This window comes from Pseudopodoces humilis, chromosome 3 (genome assembly GCF_049639895.1).
Source record: "Pseudopodoces humilis isolate 2021_Gansu_Grassland_sample_001 chromosome 3, ASM4963989v1, whole genome shotgun sequence".
Lineage (NCBI taxonomy): Eukaryota > Metazoa > Chordata > Aves > Passeriformes > Paridae > Pseudopodoces > Pseudopodoces humilis.
Genome location: NC_142202.1, coordinates 86028605 through 86046978, shown reverse-complemented (window position 1 = coordinate 86046978; position 18374 = coordinate 86028605). Strand labels below are relative to the sequence as shown.

General features: G+C 34.1%; 1 protein-coding gene across 7 annotated transcripts in view; it reads left to right on the top strand.

The window, feature by feature from the left end:
* ADGRB3 (adhesion G protein-coupled receptor B3) overlaps window positions 1-18374 on the top strand; it is a 443295-nt gene that overhangs the window by 164252 nt on the left and 260669 nt on the right. For 6 of the 7 annotated variants that reach the window (XM_088053236.1, XM_088053238.1, XM_088053235.1 and 3 more), the window contains exons 3-4: window positions 12840-12950; window positions 18115-18276. In XM_088053236.1, the coding sequence (XP_087909362.1) occupies window positions 12840-12950; window positions 18115-18276 (273 nt within the window). The remainder of the gene's footprint in view (window positions 1-12839; window positions 12951-18114; window positions 18277-18374) is intronic. The other variant, XM_088053237.1, reaches the window with a different exon arrangement.

Below are 18374 nucleotides of genomic sequence, written 5' to 3'. Positions count from 1 at the left end.
AAAAAAAAAAAAAAAAAAAAAAAAAAGAGAGTTCTCCCTAGGGTGAGGGGTTTTTTTAAAGTTTTATTTATGTACTTCGAATAGAACCTTCTTTTTAGACTAAAGCTTATGTACTTATCTGTTCCTACAAGTATAGGTTCATAAGAGCACCAGTTCTCCAGTGGTCCCATATAATAATTTTAATCTGCACAAATGTTTCACTATTTTTAGTAAATTCTTGCTTTTTTAGCAGGCTGCCCAGGCTCTGCCATGGAAATGTTTAAAAGATGCAGTGGCAGATATTCCTAACTGCAGTTTAGTACATACCCAGTGAATACAACCATAACATTTCAAGTCAGTAACAGTGGGCCTTGGGATAGCAAGAGAGCAGCAACAAGAAAAACATTGTCCCAACTGGCACTTTTTCTCCTGGATTATTGCACTGTCTCTTTTTTAATACTGGTAATAATTTATTGTGATTACATTTTTAAAAATTACTACTTGGAGGCGAATCCATGCTGACCTCATCATGAATAAGGATTTAGCAAAATCACTCTAACTAGCAGCAATAGTTCCTATAATGCAAAGCATTGAATAGTATGGATATGCAGAAGAATCCACATGATCTAACAGAACATAGAGTTAGAAGCTAGAAAATCATTGTTATAGGTCTGGCAGTCCTGTGTTCTGCTCAAAACCAAAGAAATTAATCTGTCTGGAGCCAGTTCTGCTCACACAGAAGTTATATGCACATTTAATTCTGTTATTTCATTACTTCTGATTTACACTGGTGGAGGTCAAAGTATTGTAATTTGTAGGTGATGTTACTCTAATGTATTAAAACCACAACATGAGGTAGAATAGAATAGAATAGACAAGTCTATTCTTTTGATAGTGGGAAATAATTGAAATGCACCATAAAGTGATCAAAATTATATACGTGCTAACTCTGATTACCATTATAAGGGCTGTATATTAGCAGTAACAACTTATTTTTGGACAAAATCCATTATGTAAAAAATTGCTCGTATCTTTTGGGAACCTGTAATGATTTTTGAAAAGCATAAATTGCATGAAAGAACAAAATGGAAACATCTGTTCTACAGTCTAGATTCTATACATGTGCAGTTATATGGCACCAAGCCCTTTTCCCAGAGGTAGAACTTGATCACCCAGGCTATCCTTTGGATATGTTTTACATATGTTAGAATGTGGGCATTTGTATAACCACATCTTGCATCAATGGGTTCTGGTGTCATCCTGGGAAAAAAAACTACTCTGACTGCAGATAAAAGTACCTTGGGGCTCCAGAGCCAGTTCTGGCACAGAGCACTCCAATCAGGCTTTGCAGATCTATTGCTGCATTACTTTCAAAACCTTCATTAAAACTAATGGCATGATACTTTTATAACCTAGGATTCCTTAAACAGATTTTAGTTGAATTTGCTACTTATATATCAAACAGATAATGATTTTTAAAAACAAAAAGCATAATTTCATTTGCTGAAAGTTGTTGCCACAATCATGACTTTAGTCTTTAGAGCGTTATTTACTCTGAGATGTGAATGAATATCAAGTTGAAGTAACATTTAAAATAAAAACAGATCACATTTAAGTCTATATGGGAAAATATAAAAAATATTCCACAAGACCAATACAGAATGAGAAGTCTATATTAGGTCTAAAGCTAGGGTATTTTCCCTGGTCTTTTGAGAACTGCTACCTTATGTGCTTCAAAATAAGCTTTTCAACCTACTTAACATGCTATTGATTACATGCTCTTGACTGTATAACTTTTTGTGGTCAAGATAGTGGGGTTTTTTCTGAATTTTCTGAACTTATGATCTCCTCTGCCTTACTGTGTTTTTGAAGTTACCTGTTAATCACTTAAATGAATGAAATATATCTCATGTGTTCATTATGGTAGTAGAGTTGAAGCCATTGTCATCTAAGTACCTACCTATAGTATGTTGGTTGGACAATCAACGTCTCTAGTGAGCATAATTTAATTTACTGAATCAGATTTTTTTTTTTTAATGTAAACATTCCACTCAACATGCCTACAGTAGACTTCTTTCAGGTAGGTATATTTTCAGAGAGCCAACACAAAAGAGGCAATTTCCTAGTTTGCCTAATTTGAGGCAAATTCAATTTTTTGTTTGAAAATAGCTTTGTATAAAAGCTATTTTACTGAACCTATTTTTTTCCAGCCCTTTCTAGGCAGCGGAGTAGAGGCATTTAGAGAAATTTATACGCTATCTGTGGGCAGACGTGTAAGTAACACTGTAGATGATTAAAAATAAAGGTTTCTAGTTAGGAGCAGCAGGATGAGAGTCAAGTCATAAGCATCTCTTAGACAGCCATGATACACATCTCAGTTACAGGACTCTAGCTGTTAAGGGAAAGTCTGTTTGCTGTAAGTAAAACATAACAAGCTGCAGACTTCTACAAAATATATTAGGCTTTTTTATGTTACAGTCAGAGCTCCAGAGTAATGAGCATAGCAAACTCTGTAGTTCTAAGTCCAAAACTAAACACCTTCACTGCAAAAATCCCTGCTTGCAGTCTCCAGGTATTCATATAGCTTGACTATTGGCATAATTTCCCCAAATGGTGGACCATGGGGAGCTAAGACAGCTTTTAAGTGGTAGCCACATTGCATGTTATGCTGACAAGCTGAAATTTATTATGTAAGATGTATCCTCTGTAGCTATCATGGAATAGACACTTCTAAAAGATAAAAATTATTGTGATGTGTAGGAGAAACTATAAAGTACACTTCAATCAGTCATTGTGGAAGTCAAAAGGTACAGATTTTTGCAGTAATATTTGTAGGACATCCATGAGAATTTTAAGTGATTCAAGTGTGTAATATTGTGACAGAATGTAGGAATAATAAGAATACTAAATGAATACCAAAAATAATTAGTTTGATGCTCATTGATGAAGGACAAGCATGCTCTTCCACCTCTGAGGATGTACCACTTCAGTAGTGTCATCCCCATGATTTTCCCTTGTATCTTTCCTGAGTATCAATGTTGTGTCAACTAATTCATGTTTTCTATTGCTTTCTAATTTAATCAGTGAAGTGGCCCAGAAGGCACTTTGCTATGACAGAGTAGAAATCTCTGACACAGCTGAAAAAAACATTTTAAAAAGTGTTTTTTAAAAAAATGTATGTTGCAAAAACCAGCATTATATTGATGGAGCTCAGAGTAATCTATGTGCTTGGTAGACCTGTAAAGCATCATTATCATAGTCTCACTAATTCTAATTGATTCATCTGCTCAATCCAGTAACGTGCTATTCCTGTGTTGCGAGTAGTACACCATGAGCAGATGGATTATGCCTATGGAATACATCTGCTCCTATGTAAACTTTTCTGGGTTTTTTTGTTGTTGTTGTTGTTTGGGTTTTTTTAAATGTATTTTGACATTGGGTATTTGGTCTGGTGTTAAGTAGGTAAGAAATCCTGCACCTCAGTTGTTCTTTAATGCAGGTTTCAGGGTGAACTTCTGTAAGAGGTGTTTGGCAAACTGTGCTTTATTTATCTCAGATCTGCAGCTGAACAGTTAGTTTGCTTTTATAGAAGCCTTGCATGGGAAACACCTATAAAATAAGCCATGGTGTTCTCTGGCACTGGCCCATAGAGCTAGGAAGGACATGTTAGCAGATGCACTGAGATACTTTTTCCAAGTGTGGATTACGCAATAAGAGTGGAGAACATTAGCCTCAGTGAGATATCTGACTCCTTAAAAACATTAAGTGAATTGCTGGGTCCGACTCTGAAATCAGAATTTCAGAGACATAGAAAAGTGCTTTTACTAAAGCCAGTGAAAACATCTTATATATTTCCAAAAAATCCTGAGAGATCTAGGTCCAGGAAATTTTCATTGATAGTTGTTGGTTAGATCTCTTCTTGTGTGCTTTCCTACTTAAAATCCCATCCATGTATTTCTGAAGAAAGGATTTAGATTTATTTTATGATTCAGTTTTATTTATTTAGCATTGGAATAGGCTCTCTAGGGAAGTGATGGAGTCACCATCCCTGGAAGTGTTCCAAAAATGTGTGGATATGGGCACTCAAGGACATGGTTTAGAGGTGAACATCATAGTGGTGCTGGGATGATGGTTGGATTTGGTGATCTTAGAGGTCTTTCATGATCTTAATAATTCTATGTTTCTATAATTGGGAAAATGTAATCTGGGGTTTAAATTTTGAACCTCTGGATTTCCTCTTACTTGTGTTGTCCTTTCCCAACATATCTGTTGACTAGAGAAGAGTTATTTATGACTCATATTTAAGACCACAGGTGTCCCGTAGGAGTTCAGAGAGGAGTTATGGCACCATAAGATACCTTTTTTTAGAGGTTCCAGGTCCATTTTGGAAATCACTGCAACAGCCTTCCTGTCAGGGCAGTGTGCCATCTCCCATGATGAACTGGGTGGAATAATATGTTTTAAATTGCATGTGTGTGATCATTAACCTGAAAGTGACAGGAAGGACACATACCCTTGTGAACTGCTTATATTAACCTTTTAACTCAGAGTAGGTGTCTAGTTTTGGTAAACACCTTCCTAGTGTACCTTCTCAACTTAGAAACTTTAGTCTGCCTGGGTGGAATGACACCATTTTACAACAGCCATGGCTCTTGTCCTTTACTTTCATTTTTCTCTTCTCTACATAAAATTTATCAGCCATCCATGATGTCTGTATACAAAACAGCCAGCTTTGTGGTATCACAAACAATAAAAAGGTAATGTGCAAAATTCGCATCCAGCAACACTTCTTCCATTTTTTATTATTTTCCCATAAAAACAATTTAGGAGTCTTAAACAAGGACAAGGAAATGCTCTTAAAAGGGCATGCAATATCATTTAGCTTCACCTAGAAGCTTTACCATTCTAAAAAAACATTCACACTCCATATAACTGTTCTTAGTGATTACAGTTTGCAGTACCTGTTATTTAAAATACTGATTCTTGTTCCTTCTCTTCATACAGCTTTAGAATCTTTCACAGAGTGTAAACTTCCATGTCAAAAATTCATAGGTAATTCATCTCATATTTTAATGAGTGCTTCTAGCATTTAGAAAAGATTAAGCAACCATCTGCAGAAATGTCTGTGGTAAATAGTTGCAGGGCAATTAAATAGTCTAGATGTCCTTGCTTTCTACAGTTTACTTATTTTTCAGTCTTTCTAGAACAGAAAATAAGAATTACTGAATTCAAGAATAGATTAGGAAATAACAGTTTATTCTCAGTTATCATTTCTTGACTTTTAATTGTACAAAACAATAAAGAGGCACATACTAGCCTGTGTGCAATAACTACACGGTTAGCTACAGAAAAGAGTGTTTATACAAAAATGATGCCATTCTCAAATAATTTCTGCACAGGCTAACCATATCAGTAATTCAATTAATTAAATATATGACAAAATCAAAATACTTAATGCAGAAGTAAAATAGTATGAAATATAAAGAAGAAAAGAAGATACTGAAGAATTATTATTATACCATGGTTTAAATTTTTAAAGGATATACATGAATAAGTTATTATAGTAGAAACATTAAAATGATGAGAATACTACAAGAGAATGCATTCCAAGTCTTTAATTTAAAAAAGCAAAAATATATAAAAGTAAGCCCCTGTGCTTTCATTCTTGAATGTGTTATTACGCCCATTAATCTTTTGAGAGAACAGTATGGAATATGGGAGAATAACATACTGCTGAATTTACAGGATTTAAATGTTAAACTTGAAAATGTAAAGTTTGGTGGGTTGTTTTCTTTTTGTCAGTAATGGTAACTTTATTTGAACACAAACATTTTGGGATGGATTGCTAGGGAAATATTTGAATGGGAAAAATTTGAACTACACAGCATCTTCTGCCTACCTGGCCATGATAATTACAAATGTCAGATTCGGTAGATATAAAAAGGGGTAAAGCTGCAGTTTGGGCTTCCATCCACCCCTGCTTCTCCTCTTCACTTAGTTATAATTTTGCAAAGCACATGTGAAAACATGCTACCTGCTATGGTGACATTTTACACTCATTTTGAACAGGCATGAGTCACTTCACTAGATTCACTAGATGCTCAGTTTCTCCTGCCTAGGTGTATGTTGATGAGCAGTTGTGGCCAGGAGGCAAGTAATAGAATTTGCACGGTTTCACAATTCTATGCACATTGAAAGTGAAGAAATATTACATCTTTATGATATTCTTTACCGATCAAATCTGTAATCATAAATAAACAGGTTTAGATCCCACTAAAGATAATGGCTGGCCAAGGGAGTCACTGCAGAGATGCAGAGACAGCAGATTGCATTGCCATGAGAAAGTCTAGCTCCTTGGGATTTGTACTATCATTTATATTTTAATTCAGCAATATTTCATTTTTTCTGTCATTAAAAATACCAGAAGCAGTATTAATCCAAAGTTATATCCTAGGAGTAAATGGGTCTCCCCAGAGATGAATATAAACTAATTACCTTTGTACAATATGTTGACTGTTTAGAATACATAATTGATTTCCCTAATTTTTTGAGAGATAAAAGAGTTCATACGTATATGTATTAGGATATCTCTTGTGTGCAAGAGAAATCTTGTATCAGATTTCCTACAAATGCTTACCTGTCTTTTACTTGATAAAATGCAATAATTTAGTACAATTTAAAAAATATACTGTGTTAGTACAAATGCTTCTGCCTTTCATATTTCCACTATGATGAAATCCTTTCCATATTTTCATGAGTAATAGCATATTTTTCTCACTATGTTCACGAATACAGCTCAGTTCAGATCTTAATTCACTCAAGTGAAAGAAATTATTCCATTCAGTTTAAAACTGATCAAAGCTCTTCTATACTGTTCTGGAGAGCCAAAAGGCAGCTTTTTATGGGACCAGGATCTACGTAGGAAGTAAGCAAAGGCTGTTTTAAGAACGTTTTCCACATTCACTAAGAAGAGGTTCCCATGGAAATCTAATTCAGCTAATAGTTACGTTACCCTTTTGGCAACTTGCCTGCCTCATGAGGAAATATCATTTTAAGGGGTTCCCATAGAAAGCTATAGCTTAAATCTGTCCTGCAGAGTGATGGTATTCACTAATGTCCTGAAGCTCTGTGTCCTGCCAATGCAGCATTAGAGAACAAGTGCTTCCTTGTGGGGCCTGTGTACCCTGCTACAGTGAAGCAGTGCTGGAGATAGGGAAGAGAATGCTCCTCAGATTTTCTTCTGTCGTAGGGCTTGCTGTAAGGGAAAAACAAGACCACAAAACAAAATACCAAAAAAAAAACCACCCAGCAACAAGAAAAACTGCAGCTTGTGTTTTATTCATTTTGTTCGGGTTTTAATAATCTTCAGTCCTACAAAAAAAAGAACTAAAAATAAGAATAAAACAAAATCCCCTCAGTCCTGTGAATGTAGTGACATGTATTATGTATATATAGGAGGGATAATTTTATAGTGAAAATGAAACAGAAAGTCACAGCTTCTCAAGTCAATGCAAAATTGCGCTTCTAAGTCAACACGCATTCTGCCATCTAGTGACCAAAATAAATTGTACTGACCAGTTGCCAGCGTGATGAGAAGCCCCAAGTACTGCTACTGCTGTAGATCTTTGTGGGAGAACATCTAGAATGGGCTAAAAACAAAAGTGCAGAAAGCTTTTTCAAGCTACTGGAAATCAGAAATTGATCAGATCTACTGTAATTAGTTAATATTGCAGCCCAAAGTTTGATTTAAACAAATTGATTATTTATATATTTCTGTAGTCTTCTTTCTTCCTTTCCCCCTCTCCTCCTCCCCCTTCACCTTACATCGGCATTTTGCATAATTTCTGGGAAAAACATTTTATGTTTTATTTTATTTACATTTTATATGTTAGCACAGAGAGGATGCCATGCTACTGCATGTGAGACAGTTTGCATTACTGCACATTCTGGCTGCAAGACCTATTCTGTTCATTCTGTTCATTCTGTAGTCAAGAGTAAATGAAAACACTCATTTGGCTAGTTACAGTTCAGGAGTGGGTAGGATAGTATGAATCACACTGCTGAAGCACTGTGGGTGAAAGAAGATGACAGTCACTTTGGGGAGTTGACTGCCTCTTCGTGCTTTTAAGGTTCTGAAAAGCTTTCAGGAAACTGCTGTTACTTTCTAGGTGGTTCTGTACAAGCTGATGACACTCAGCAACTCTCAGAAGCTCCTTGACATTGTACATGTCCTAAGGGGGTAACCTTAGAGGTCTAAGAATCACTTTTTTTTTTTTTTTTTAGTTCATTCATGATGTCATCACCAACTTCTATGATGAAAAAGGCTTTTTATATTAATGCCAGTGTGTTCTGCACCATAAATAGCACAATTCATAGTAGACGGTACACCATAATACAGTTGCACTGTGAAGTTCCCATGAAATGTGATAAAAAATAGCCATAAAAGCCAAACCAACATGGTTTATAATGTCATCTGATGACTAGGATATATATGTAACAAATACATATGTTGCAAATAAGATATAACAGCCAAGGCATAAAATCTGTTTGATATTTACCTTAATTTTAAAGAATATCCACTTGTCAAAAAGCAAAGATTAGCTTTGATGAGTAGAACCTTGCAAAGCCGGTATTTTTCTTTTGTATTTCTCAATTGTCCTAGTTTGCATTTTTTTACACTGTTAACAGATTTTTTTTCTTCTTTATTCCTACAGAGAGCACATGGCACCTCTCTTCTCTCCTAAAAATGTACACCTACACTGGCCGCAAGATTTTAGCTTCTCCTTTAAAAACTAAAAAGGTTACTCAATAGGAATAAAAATTCCCGTAACATAACAAAACCTAACATAAAAATAAAGCTAAAGGCAATGGGACTAGTGATAAGAGCTGTAAATAAAACCAAACTGTAAATTTTGGAATTGCAATATTTTTTTCTTCTGTCCTAGAAGGCATGTAAATATATTGCATGCCTCAGTTTACATGTAAAATGAAATCATGGAATCATTTAGGTTGGAAAAGCCCTCCAAGATCATCAACCTTTGACCAAACACTACCGTGCCAACTGAACCATAGCACTAAGTGCCATGTACAATCATTTTTGAACATTTCCAGAGATGGTGACTCCACCACCTCCCTGGGCAGTCTGTTCCAATGCTTGACCAAATGATGCGTCACATCCAAATTAAAATATATGCATCACTAAAATACTTTCAACTCATCCATTATGAGGAGCAATAAAATAGGCATCCTATGGCAGTGATCCCTTGTACGTCCATAGCCACCAAAGGACGACTGACAGTAGAATAAATTCTTTTATCAGATAACTGCACCTCAGGTTTTTCTACCACAAATGTTTGGAATGTCTTATGATTTGTTATAAGTTTTGGTCTGGTTAAAATGAGTCTAGTTAAAATGATTCAAGGTTCCCCATAATGTTATTTTTATTTACATTTTGAGGTATTTATGGGTTTTATCTTCATGTTGTGTAGATTATAGCATTAAAAATGTAATAAAAAGGCTTAAAAACCCTTGCATGTTTCCAGGCCTTAGAGTCAAGTCACTCTGTCAATTTCCAAATTAGACCATACGCCTATTTTTCAATGAAGGGATTTGCTTTCCCCCTGTATTTAATGAAATAAATTGATTGATATCAATGTTTGAGGTAAAAACAGAGAAGAACTGTCCTGTTTCACCCAAATAAAATTTAGGACAGACCAACACCAAAAAAATTCTCTTCAGAAACCAATGTCTACAAAAATACCTTCTTCTGGGTTAGAAAACTTATTTTCAGCAGCAAGAACTAGGTAAAAAGAGGGAGAATGATAAAAATTAATTTACTCAGAATGTCAGTTCAAATATCCAATATTATATCCAGATATCAGGTCTTGAATCATACTGACTTGACCTTGCAGGACACCTCTATGCCAGATACTGCCTACATTAGGATGGTTCTTACCACCTTTCCCACACAAACAGATCCTTGAAATTACTGTGCCATTTAGTCATACTCTGGGCTGATTTGGGTTAAAATGCTTTCCCATCCCAGAAAGCATTTAGTTACTGCTTCTCTGTGAAATATTGAAAGAAAATGCATAATGGGTTTACCTTCTGTGTTTAATACCTAGGACCTGAAAATGAAGGATAGTTTCCTTCTATTTGGTATTTATTGTAAACTTAAGTAAATTATATTAAAAATGCTTTATCAAAATATATTACTTGTAAGCGTCTTAGATTAAACAATTTTGAGACCATTGTTTGTACTTATACACAGAAAGTGGACATTTCTGATCTCATTACAAAAATGTACTTGACCCTTTTTTTTTTTTTTTCTTTTCTCATGAGGCCTGAATTTTAATGAGGCCTCATCCATGCCAGTACATTGCATTTCCTGGTACTGCTTTTGTTCTCATGTGGCACTTGGTTAAATACTTCAGCTGAATATGAAAATAAGAGCATTGCATAAGTCTGGTTCCATTTTTTGAAAACACTTATAAAAATATTTTTTTCTGGGTAAGAAAAATTTGTCTTTATATTTGCTGTATAAATGCTTAATATATCAAAGGGAGATTAGCTGAAAAGTGCATCTCAAAGACCATCAGCAATAGTTGAAGTGAATTGAAAATGTGTTGTTGCTTAAGTGGAAAAATGAAAAAAATGAGGCATTATAATCATGTTCAGTGTGGTATTTGTAACTCCATCGTTATGACTGGAGATCTGCACACAGAGATCTCCACAATGCAGAGAACTGATCTCCCAGACATCCCTTTACCTCTTCACCTGCAGTCTCTGTCCTGCAGGACACTGCATGTGCCCGCACCCAGCATGAGATGCTGCAGGACTGGGACCAGAATACTCAGCACCTCCCTGTATGCCTCTGGAAAGCCTTCCTCTAGCAAAGGTCTCCCGTTATTGCACTCTGTAACTTAAAAAGTACAACTAAGTCTTCTGTAAGAATGGTGTCATACCCTCTAAATTGCCTGACAAGCAGAGATCATGCAGGCAGCAAACTCAGAGTAAACATGTCTTGCTGTGACAGCCTCTTTGGGGGAAAAACTGTGTAAAGTCTCCTGCCATTATCATGTTATTAATTACAGTTGAAATGTGTCATCTGTACTGCACCTTGTGAAAACTGTAAAAATATTCTAATCATAATTTGCATTAGAATATTGATTGTAATAAGAGATTTTCCACAGAATAAAAAGCCATCTTAAATCAGAGGAGCTGTAGAAGAGGTGTATTTCGTAAAATTTATTCATAAAATTTTTAACACACATATATATAAATATATATATATACACATACATATATATATTATATATTTGCATGGGTATATATATATATATATAATTTAATTATCTTTTATATTTATTTCTGGGATGTGATAAAAATGTTGAATGTTTAATCCTCAAGATATATTTTATTAATTATATTTTCAAATATTCTCTTTAGAATGTGAACTGCATTGCTGTTCTCAAATGAATAATTAAATTTATATTTTAAGTGGTGCCATTAATGAATATTTACAAAAAGAAACGCTAATTTGGAAAAATACATTAATAGTTTACTAGAAAGGAAAAAATCTCTGTCTTCTTATTGACCCCTTAAAAATAAGTTTGCCTTTTATTGTTTCTTTAAATAGAAATTTTAATGTTTTTAATGATTTATCAAGACAATGTGGTTGCAAATACTATTTATTAGTGATATTTACATCTCATAATGTTTTACGGTTTTTGAGGCAGAAAGGTAAGTTGTATTATCTTCATGACTTTACAAATTGAGGAAAATTTTGCATTCGCAAGGTAACCTTCCAGCAGAAAGGTATTTTTTAATGTTTGTATTCCTAGTGTTTCAGACACCTTCTGCCTCATCAGAAACTTTATGTGATTGTAGTTGAAGTCATTTCAATGTTAACCCACATTTCCCAGCACACGCTTCCAGAATTAGTGTCCCAGTTTTTTCTTTTTTTACAGCATATTTAGCACTGAGCTGCAGACAGCTGTGTGTGCCTGGGAGGATCATAGGGAACTGTGCTGAAGACACAGCAGTCCCCCTCTAAGTGCAAAGGTCTTTCAGCAGCTCATTACAGAAAGGAAAAGTGTACCTAAGGTAGAAGTCTAGGAAGTTTGCACAGGACAAGAGAGGGAAAATGACAGCAGTGATAACAGGATAAACAACTAAAGCACTCTTGTCTCCTATACTTTGGGCCTTGATGTCACTGATTTTTCATAGGTTTTCCCTATTAAAATCAATGTGGAGAATAAGATACAATCTATAGTCTTTTTAACTGAGAGGTTTCAGGAAAGAAACAGATCACAAGCACTTGTTCTGCTGTATTCACCTAAAAATTAAACAGTTCATTGGCTAAATTATTATCATTTTCCACTGCCACCATTCCCAAAGATGACTTGTTATCTCTGTTGAAGGCTTCATCAGCCTGAAAGATGAGTGCAGAAATAGAAGTCCTCTGGAGGAGCAGCAGGCTCTGCCACAGAACAGCAATGTCTAGCACTGTCACAGTCATTTTCTGGTGTGGTTTGCACTAATTTAAAATAAAAGAATAGAATGTCTGCATTTGAATAATTGTTTTTGTCCTGTGTCACGAAGCTGATTTATAGTATGTGTCACTACATTGAATGTTGGTTCATAAAATAAAATCATATTGGAAAATCTGCAGACATAAAGTTAAGTATTTATTGAAAGCTGAGTGTAGCAAAGTTAAGTTGATGTTGACTGCCATGATCACTTGCCTGACTCTTGCCAGCAACTTCCAGGTATGTTTAGGAACATATTGCATGAGACAGTATGTGACTTTTGAGAAATGTCTACACACAAGCTTTCATAAACCTTTATTCTGTCTTTAGAATTTGGAATGATGGGAGATCATACAATTAAAAGTCAGCGACCTCGATCTGTTCATGAGAAAAGGGTCCCTCAGGAACAAGCTGATGCTGCTAAATTTATGGCACAAACTGGTAATACATGAGTTACATTTTTTCTATTTACTGTTGTTAATTTTAGCAAGACCACTGCATGTTTCCATAATCTTTTGCTGCATATTTGTCAGTTTTCTAAGCTGATACTTTTTTTGAACCATTTTTTTTTTTTTTCACCAGTTAAAGTCCATAAATAAAGTAGCTAAGAATTAGGTAGATCATGTAAAAACATGCACTGTGAATGTGAATACTGAATCATTTAGTGTAAGCATGAATTTCTTCAGTAGTAAAAGCAGTCTCACATGTACAAAACACAGGGCATCTCACTGTGACATGTTAACTTTTTTCAAAGATGCTAAGAACATGCTTCAGAATTTCTTTATAAATAGACTGCCTAATCCCAGCTTTAGGCATTTATCAAATTAATTAATTACTGGGGTGACTTTAATGTGCATGCGTTCAGCATTTGCTATCTTTGGCCCAGCACAATGCTCTGTTCTCTAGTTTCCAGATTCATAATTGCTAAATGAAATTGGCCGTAAGTAGTTTTTAATTGAATGTGCAAATTATCTAACAGTTTTTAATCTAAAACATATTTTCTAATTTTGTTTGAGCAACTTCATCTTCTTTATCTGAAGATACCGAGATGATATTGGAAACTTGGAACTGAAGTACTTAAAAAAAAAATATCCTGATTAGCTTGTTTACCAACGGTTACCACAACAGTCTGAGGCCAATGATAAAATTTAGTGGTGAGGGCAATCAAGCTCTCATACAGCAAAACTACCTCCCATTTTGACTTCAGTAATGATCCATATATCTGTTGGTAAAAGCTAACTCTTTATTGGTACCCTACACTCTCCATTCCAATAAGTTAGTGAGTTGACAATCTTGTGCCCCATAATTTTTGTATGGATTTGAAACAACTTCCTCTGTATTCCATAGTAACTAACCTAGAATATATGCCTGCATTAGTCATACATAATGCTTCCAGTTTTTATGCACTTCAGTAAAAGAGTTATAATTGCTTCTAGTTATGTTGCATGTTGAGTTCCTTAGTGGTAGGGTGCTTTACTTAACAGATTTGCAGAAATCAATATATTAAGCTATCTAAGTACATGTATAGTCAATCAGTGTAGATCTGTTCGGTAACAAATTTAGAATGGGAAAAAGTCTGTTTCCCGCATATTAATCTGTAGGATTGCTTTTATGGCTAACTCCCAGATACTGCTGTAAGCAAATGTAGTGGAAGAAGGGAGCCTAGAATTCTCTAGGTCTCCATGCAGGTTTTGTTTAGGCAAGTAGAACTTCTCACTTACCTAGCTCAGACATAGAATATTAGTTGCTTACTACATAGAATAACACCTTTGCTTTTATGCTGCTTCTTGAATTCATACAATTACTCCAAAAAAATTAGTAAAATTATCGGGGGTTTTTTCCCCATTTAAATCCCTAAAACTTTAATAATGTCATGCAAATCTTGTATTTGATAATTTTTAGTCATGCATTGCAGTGCATCTATTGTGGGTGTTGGGGAGCTGCATTACAAATGCAGCACTTATACCATCACCTTCCAATACATTGTGTGTGTGGAGTGGGGGATGAACGTTCAAAATTACACAGGATTGGTTTTTAAGGTCCTGTTCTGAAAGCATGTGAGATGTATGAGCATATAAATTTAGATGCCAAAGTTTGGAGAAATCTATATTTTCCATGCTGCAGGTTAACACATTTTAAGTAATACCTGTGCTCTTTCTGGACATACTAATTTTCATCTCTTCATTTTGTTTTTCCTTTGTAGTTATCATTGCATATTTTCTTCACCTGTAATGCATTCATTTTTCTTGCAATAAAATTATTGTGATCTCTTCCTAAACTGATTCATAAGGTTTTTTTCCTAACATATCTATCTCATTAATTTACCCACTAAAATTAATAGTAATTGGTTATTGAGTTTATGGGGTTTTATATTTTAAGCCTTGGTATTTTATTTTGTGTAATAATAGAACAGATACAAAAGTGCAACAAAATGTTTGTATGTTTTTAAAATTCAGAGAGATAGGAATAGAGAAATGTCCTGGAAAAGATCTATGAAAAGCATTTAATACTGTTAGAATTGTGGACTTAATCCACCAAATTTTGCTGGGAATGGAAGAGTTTTAAAATGTGTTATTAAAATACACATTTTTCTCTTTTTGGAGAGTGTTATGAGGCAGTAAAAACATTTATTAAAAAATATTGTGTGAATAATTTCTTGTTCTATATTTGTCATTTTATGTGTTTGGACTGATCCTTCCCTTAGGTGTTATGGGATTTAGAGAGTATAATACAGGTAAGTTTTACACAGATCAATGAGGCCTTCCATACAGTAAGTTATGTTTCCTCTTACGTGTCAAGCATCAGCAGAGAATAGAAGTTTGGTAGCTTGCTAAGAGATAATTTAAGATTGTCGATTTAATATGATTGATATAAAAAATTAAGGGTTCTCAAATAATAGAAAACAAGAAGGTAAACAAAAAGCAGCCCTTTCAAAGTTTTCATTTTAGAAAAGAAAAAAATGGGCAAGAGAAAAACAGTGGAAGATATATTTGCAGATTATGTATTTAACCTAGATTTATTCTAGGAAATATGGAAGTCTTTATGTGTTTAAATTAAAATGGTAAATAACAATGATAAATATGTGAAGATATTTCCCTTCTTTTAAATCTTTTAAAATAAGTAATAATTACCCTGAAAGCAGTACAAAATACTATGAAAATTTAAAAATTACCAAAAAATCATAACGCATTGTATGAAAGGAAGCAAAGCAGCTGATGAGATAAGTATGTTCTTTATTTTGTCTTCATTTTGCTCTTTTTTCATTGTACAGCATCTTAATATGGAGGATATTTCTCCAGCAAATGTTTAAGCCTTCTTTATATATGATGATGTACATTAAGAGATTGTCTTTTGTGAATGAACAGTACATATATTCTCAGAACTTCTAATAGTTTATACTAATTTCAAAATTCACTCAAAACAGTCACACAACAGTCTGACAACAGTCTTATAATCATGTTGCTTCTATTTTCCATCATACTCCAAATCACTTTAAGATATCAAAAAATTAAAATTTTTGATTTTTAATTTCTGTATGTTATTAGCTGTGCACTGTAAACATGTCTGTGTTGAATAATACATCATTTACATTGAGTATATATAACTGTTTTACATAATGAGGAACATCTTGAGAAACAGTTTAGTCTTGTCTGCTGATTGACCTTTTATCTAAACCATTTTAACAAAGGTAAAGTCAAATTTCAAACATTTAGGAAAAGACAAAAAGTACTAGCCTAGAAACCCACAGTAATACAAGTCTTTTTCCCATGCATATAGGGCTTATTGTACATATTATATAATTGTCTACATACAAATACATATTTAATACATATTAAATATTTTGAGCATGTTATATCATCTAACCTGAACCCTAACCATCTAGCTGCCTAATCAAAGTGCTAAATTCATGTCACAAAAAATACTTAGACAATAATCAGTGATTTTTTTTTTCATTTTTTTCATCTAACAAATAAAGAAAAGGACTACAGAAATCACTGGTGAATTTTTGTTGTGTGCAGAAAGTTCATAATTTTGTGCTTTTCCATAGAATTTTTTAGAATTGCATATAATTTTATTAAAAACAGAGGGATTTGTATGCTAATTATAAAACATTCTGTCTTTTTACTGAATAAGAAGCTTCTTTTTTTTTTTTTTTTTTTTTTTTTTAAGCACTGAATAGCCTCAGAATCTAATCTTAGAAGTTTAGCAGAAACAATCATTTTGAAAAGGTTTCGTGCTTGACCTCTGGGGGAAACAAAAAACCAAAAGAAAGACAGCTTGGAGAGATTAACAGATTCTTGATACAAAGCACAGTCTGAAGGAGAAGTATGTAATTTACTGCATTATTGGAAGATAGCACCAGAATATTCCTGGTTTGCAGACAATCCCTTGATTGTGATCAGTATCAAAACTTTTGGAAGACTAGAAGTATACTGAGATAACTGAAATTTCAAACAAGCTCTTCAAGTCTGCAGATTTCATCATGCCACTGATTTTAAAACAGAAAGTCCCATTTGCTTCAAAAAAGACTTAGATTTAAAAATCAAGCATGCAATAAGGGTTTCAGCTGCCATTTTACATGATGATTTTTAACAGAAGAAGCTAAACATCAATGCACAATTATATTCACATTATTTTTGCATTTGCTTTCTGAGAATACTCAAGGGATCTATTTTTCTGAACAGGAATTCATTTGGGAAAGGAATTCCAGAATTTTGTGTGTAGCTGTTCATGAGTTTAATTCAAGCATTCTTCCCAGCGCATCCATGCAAGAAAACTTTAAGCATTACTTGCTTTTAAAAAATAAAAATATAATACTCTATATCTCATTTAAAAAAAAAAAAATCCTCTTTTCTAATATACAGTATTAATAAATCACATCTGACAATTCTGAACATAATAATATGTATTATGTGCAGTAATGAGGTCTGGCACACCCAGGAATTCAGCATACCTCTTGTTAGCTGCTCAAAGAAAGGAGCAGATCTGTGCAGCCAATTATCAAAGTTTCCATCCCACATTTCAGGTTAAAATTTAGTAGACAAAATGTTTTTCTTTGCCAGGAAACTTCTTTCAAATGCTATATGACTCTCCTGAAGAAAATGTAAGACATTGGGGATTGGCTTGTATGGGTTTTTTTTTCATTGGAATTCCCTTACTGGTAGGGTTCCTTAAACTGTTACTGAGCCTTAATTCTAGAGGGATAAGTATAAATATCAAAGATAAATCCTCTGCTATTATATAAAAAGAGTTGTCTATGTACTTACAGAATCCTGAGGGTAGTGTTGTTTCTGAAGTGTTGAAGGGCACTAGTTCTCATAAAGCTGTAAATGATGCTAAGACATCAAAGTGTTCCCCTCTGACAGGCGTTATGTGGTTGCAGCATTGTAGGTGTCTTTGTTTTCTATTCATTGCACATTTTCACAGCTGCTTTACTCCATAAACCTTTAAATATTTATTTTGGTGTGGTAACTTTTTCTTTGATTTATAAGAGCAGATGATAATGAGCTTCAGCAAAAAAACAAAAAAAACCCAAAAAAACCAAAAACATTGTGTCATTAATACTTATGTCTATATTCATGTTTGTTTGTTGTCTTGAATACAGGTGAATCTGGTGTTGAAGAGTGGGCCCAGTGGAGTACGTGTTCAGTTACTTGTGGTCAAGGGTCGCAGGTGCGAACCAGAACTTGTGTATCACCTTACGGGACACACTGCAGCGGCCCTTTAAGAGAATCAAGGGTTTGCAATAACACTGCCCTCTGTCCAGGTAGTGTTAGCAGCCAATAAATAAAATTGTGGATGTTTTTGAAATGTATAATGATAAGAATTTGAAACTATATCTTTTTTTTATTAGTATTAACATGG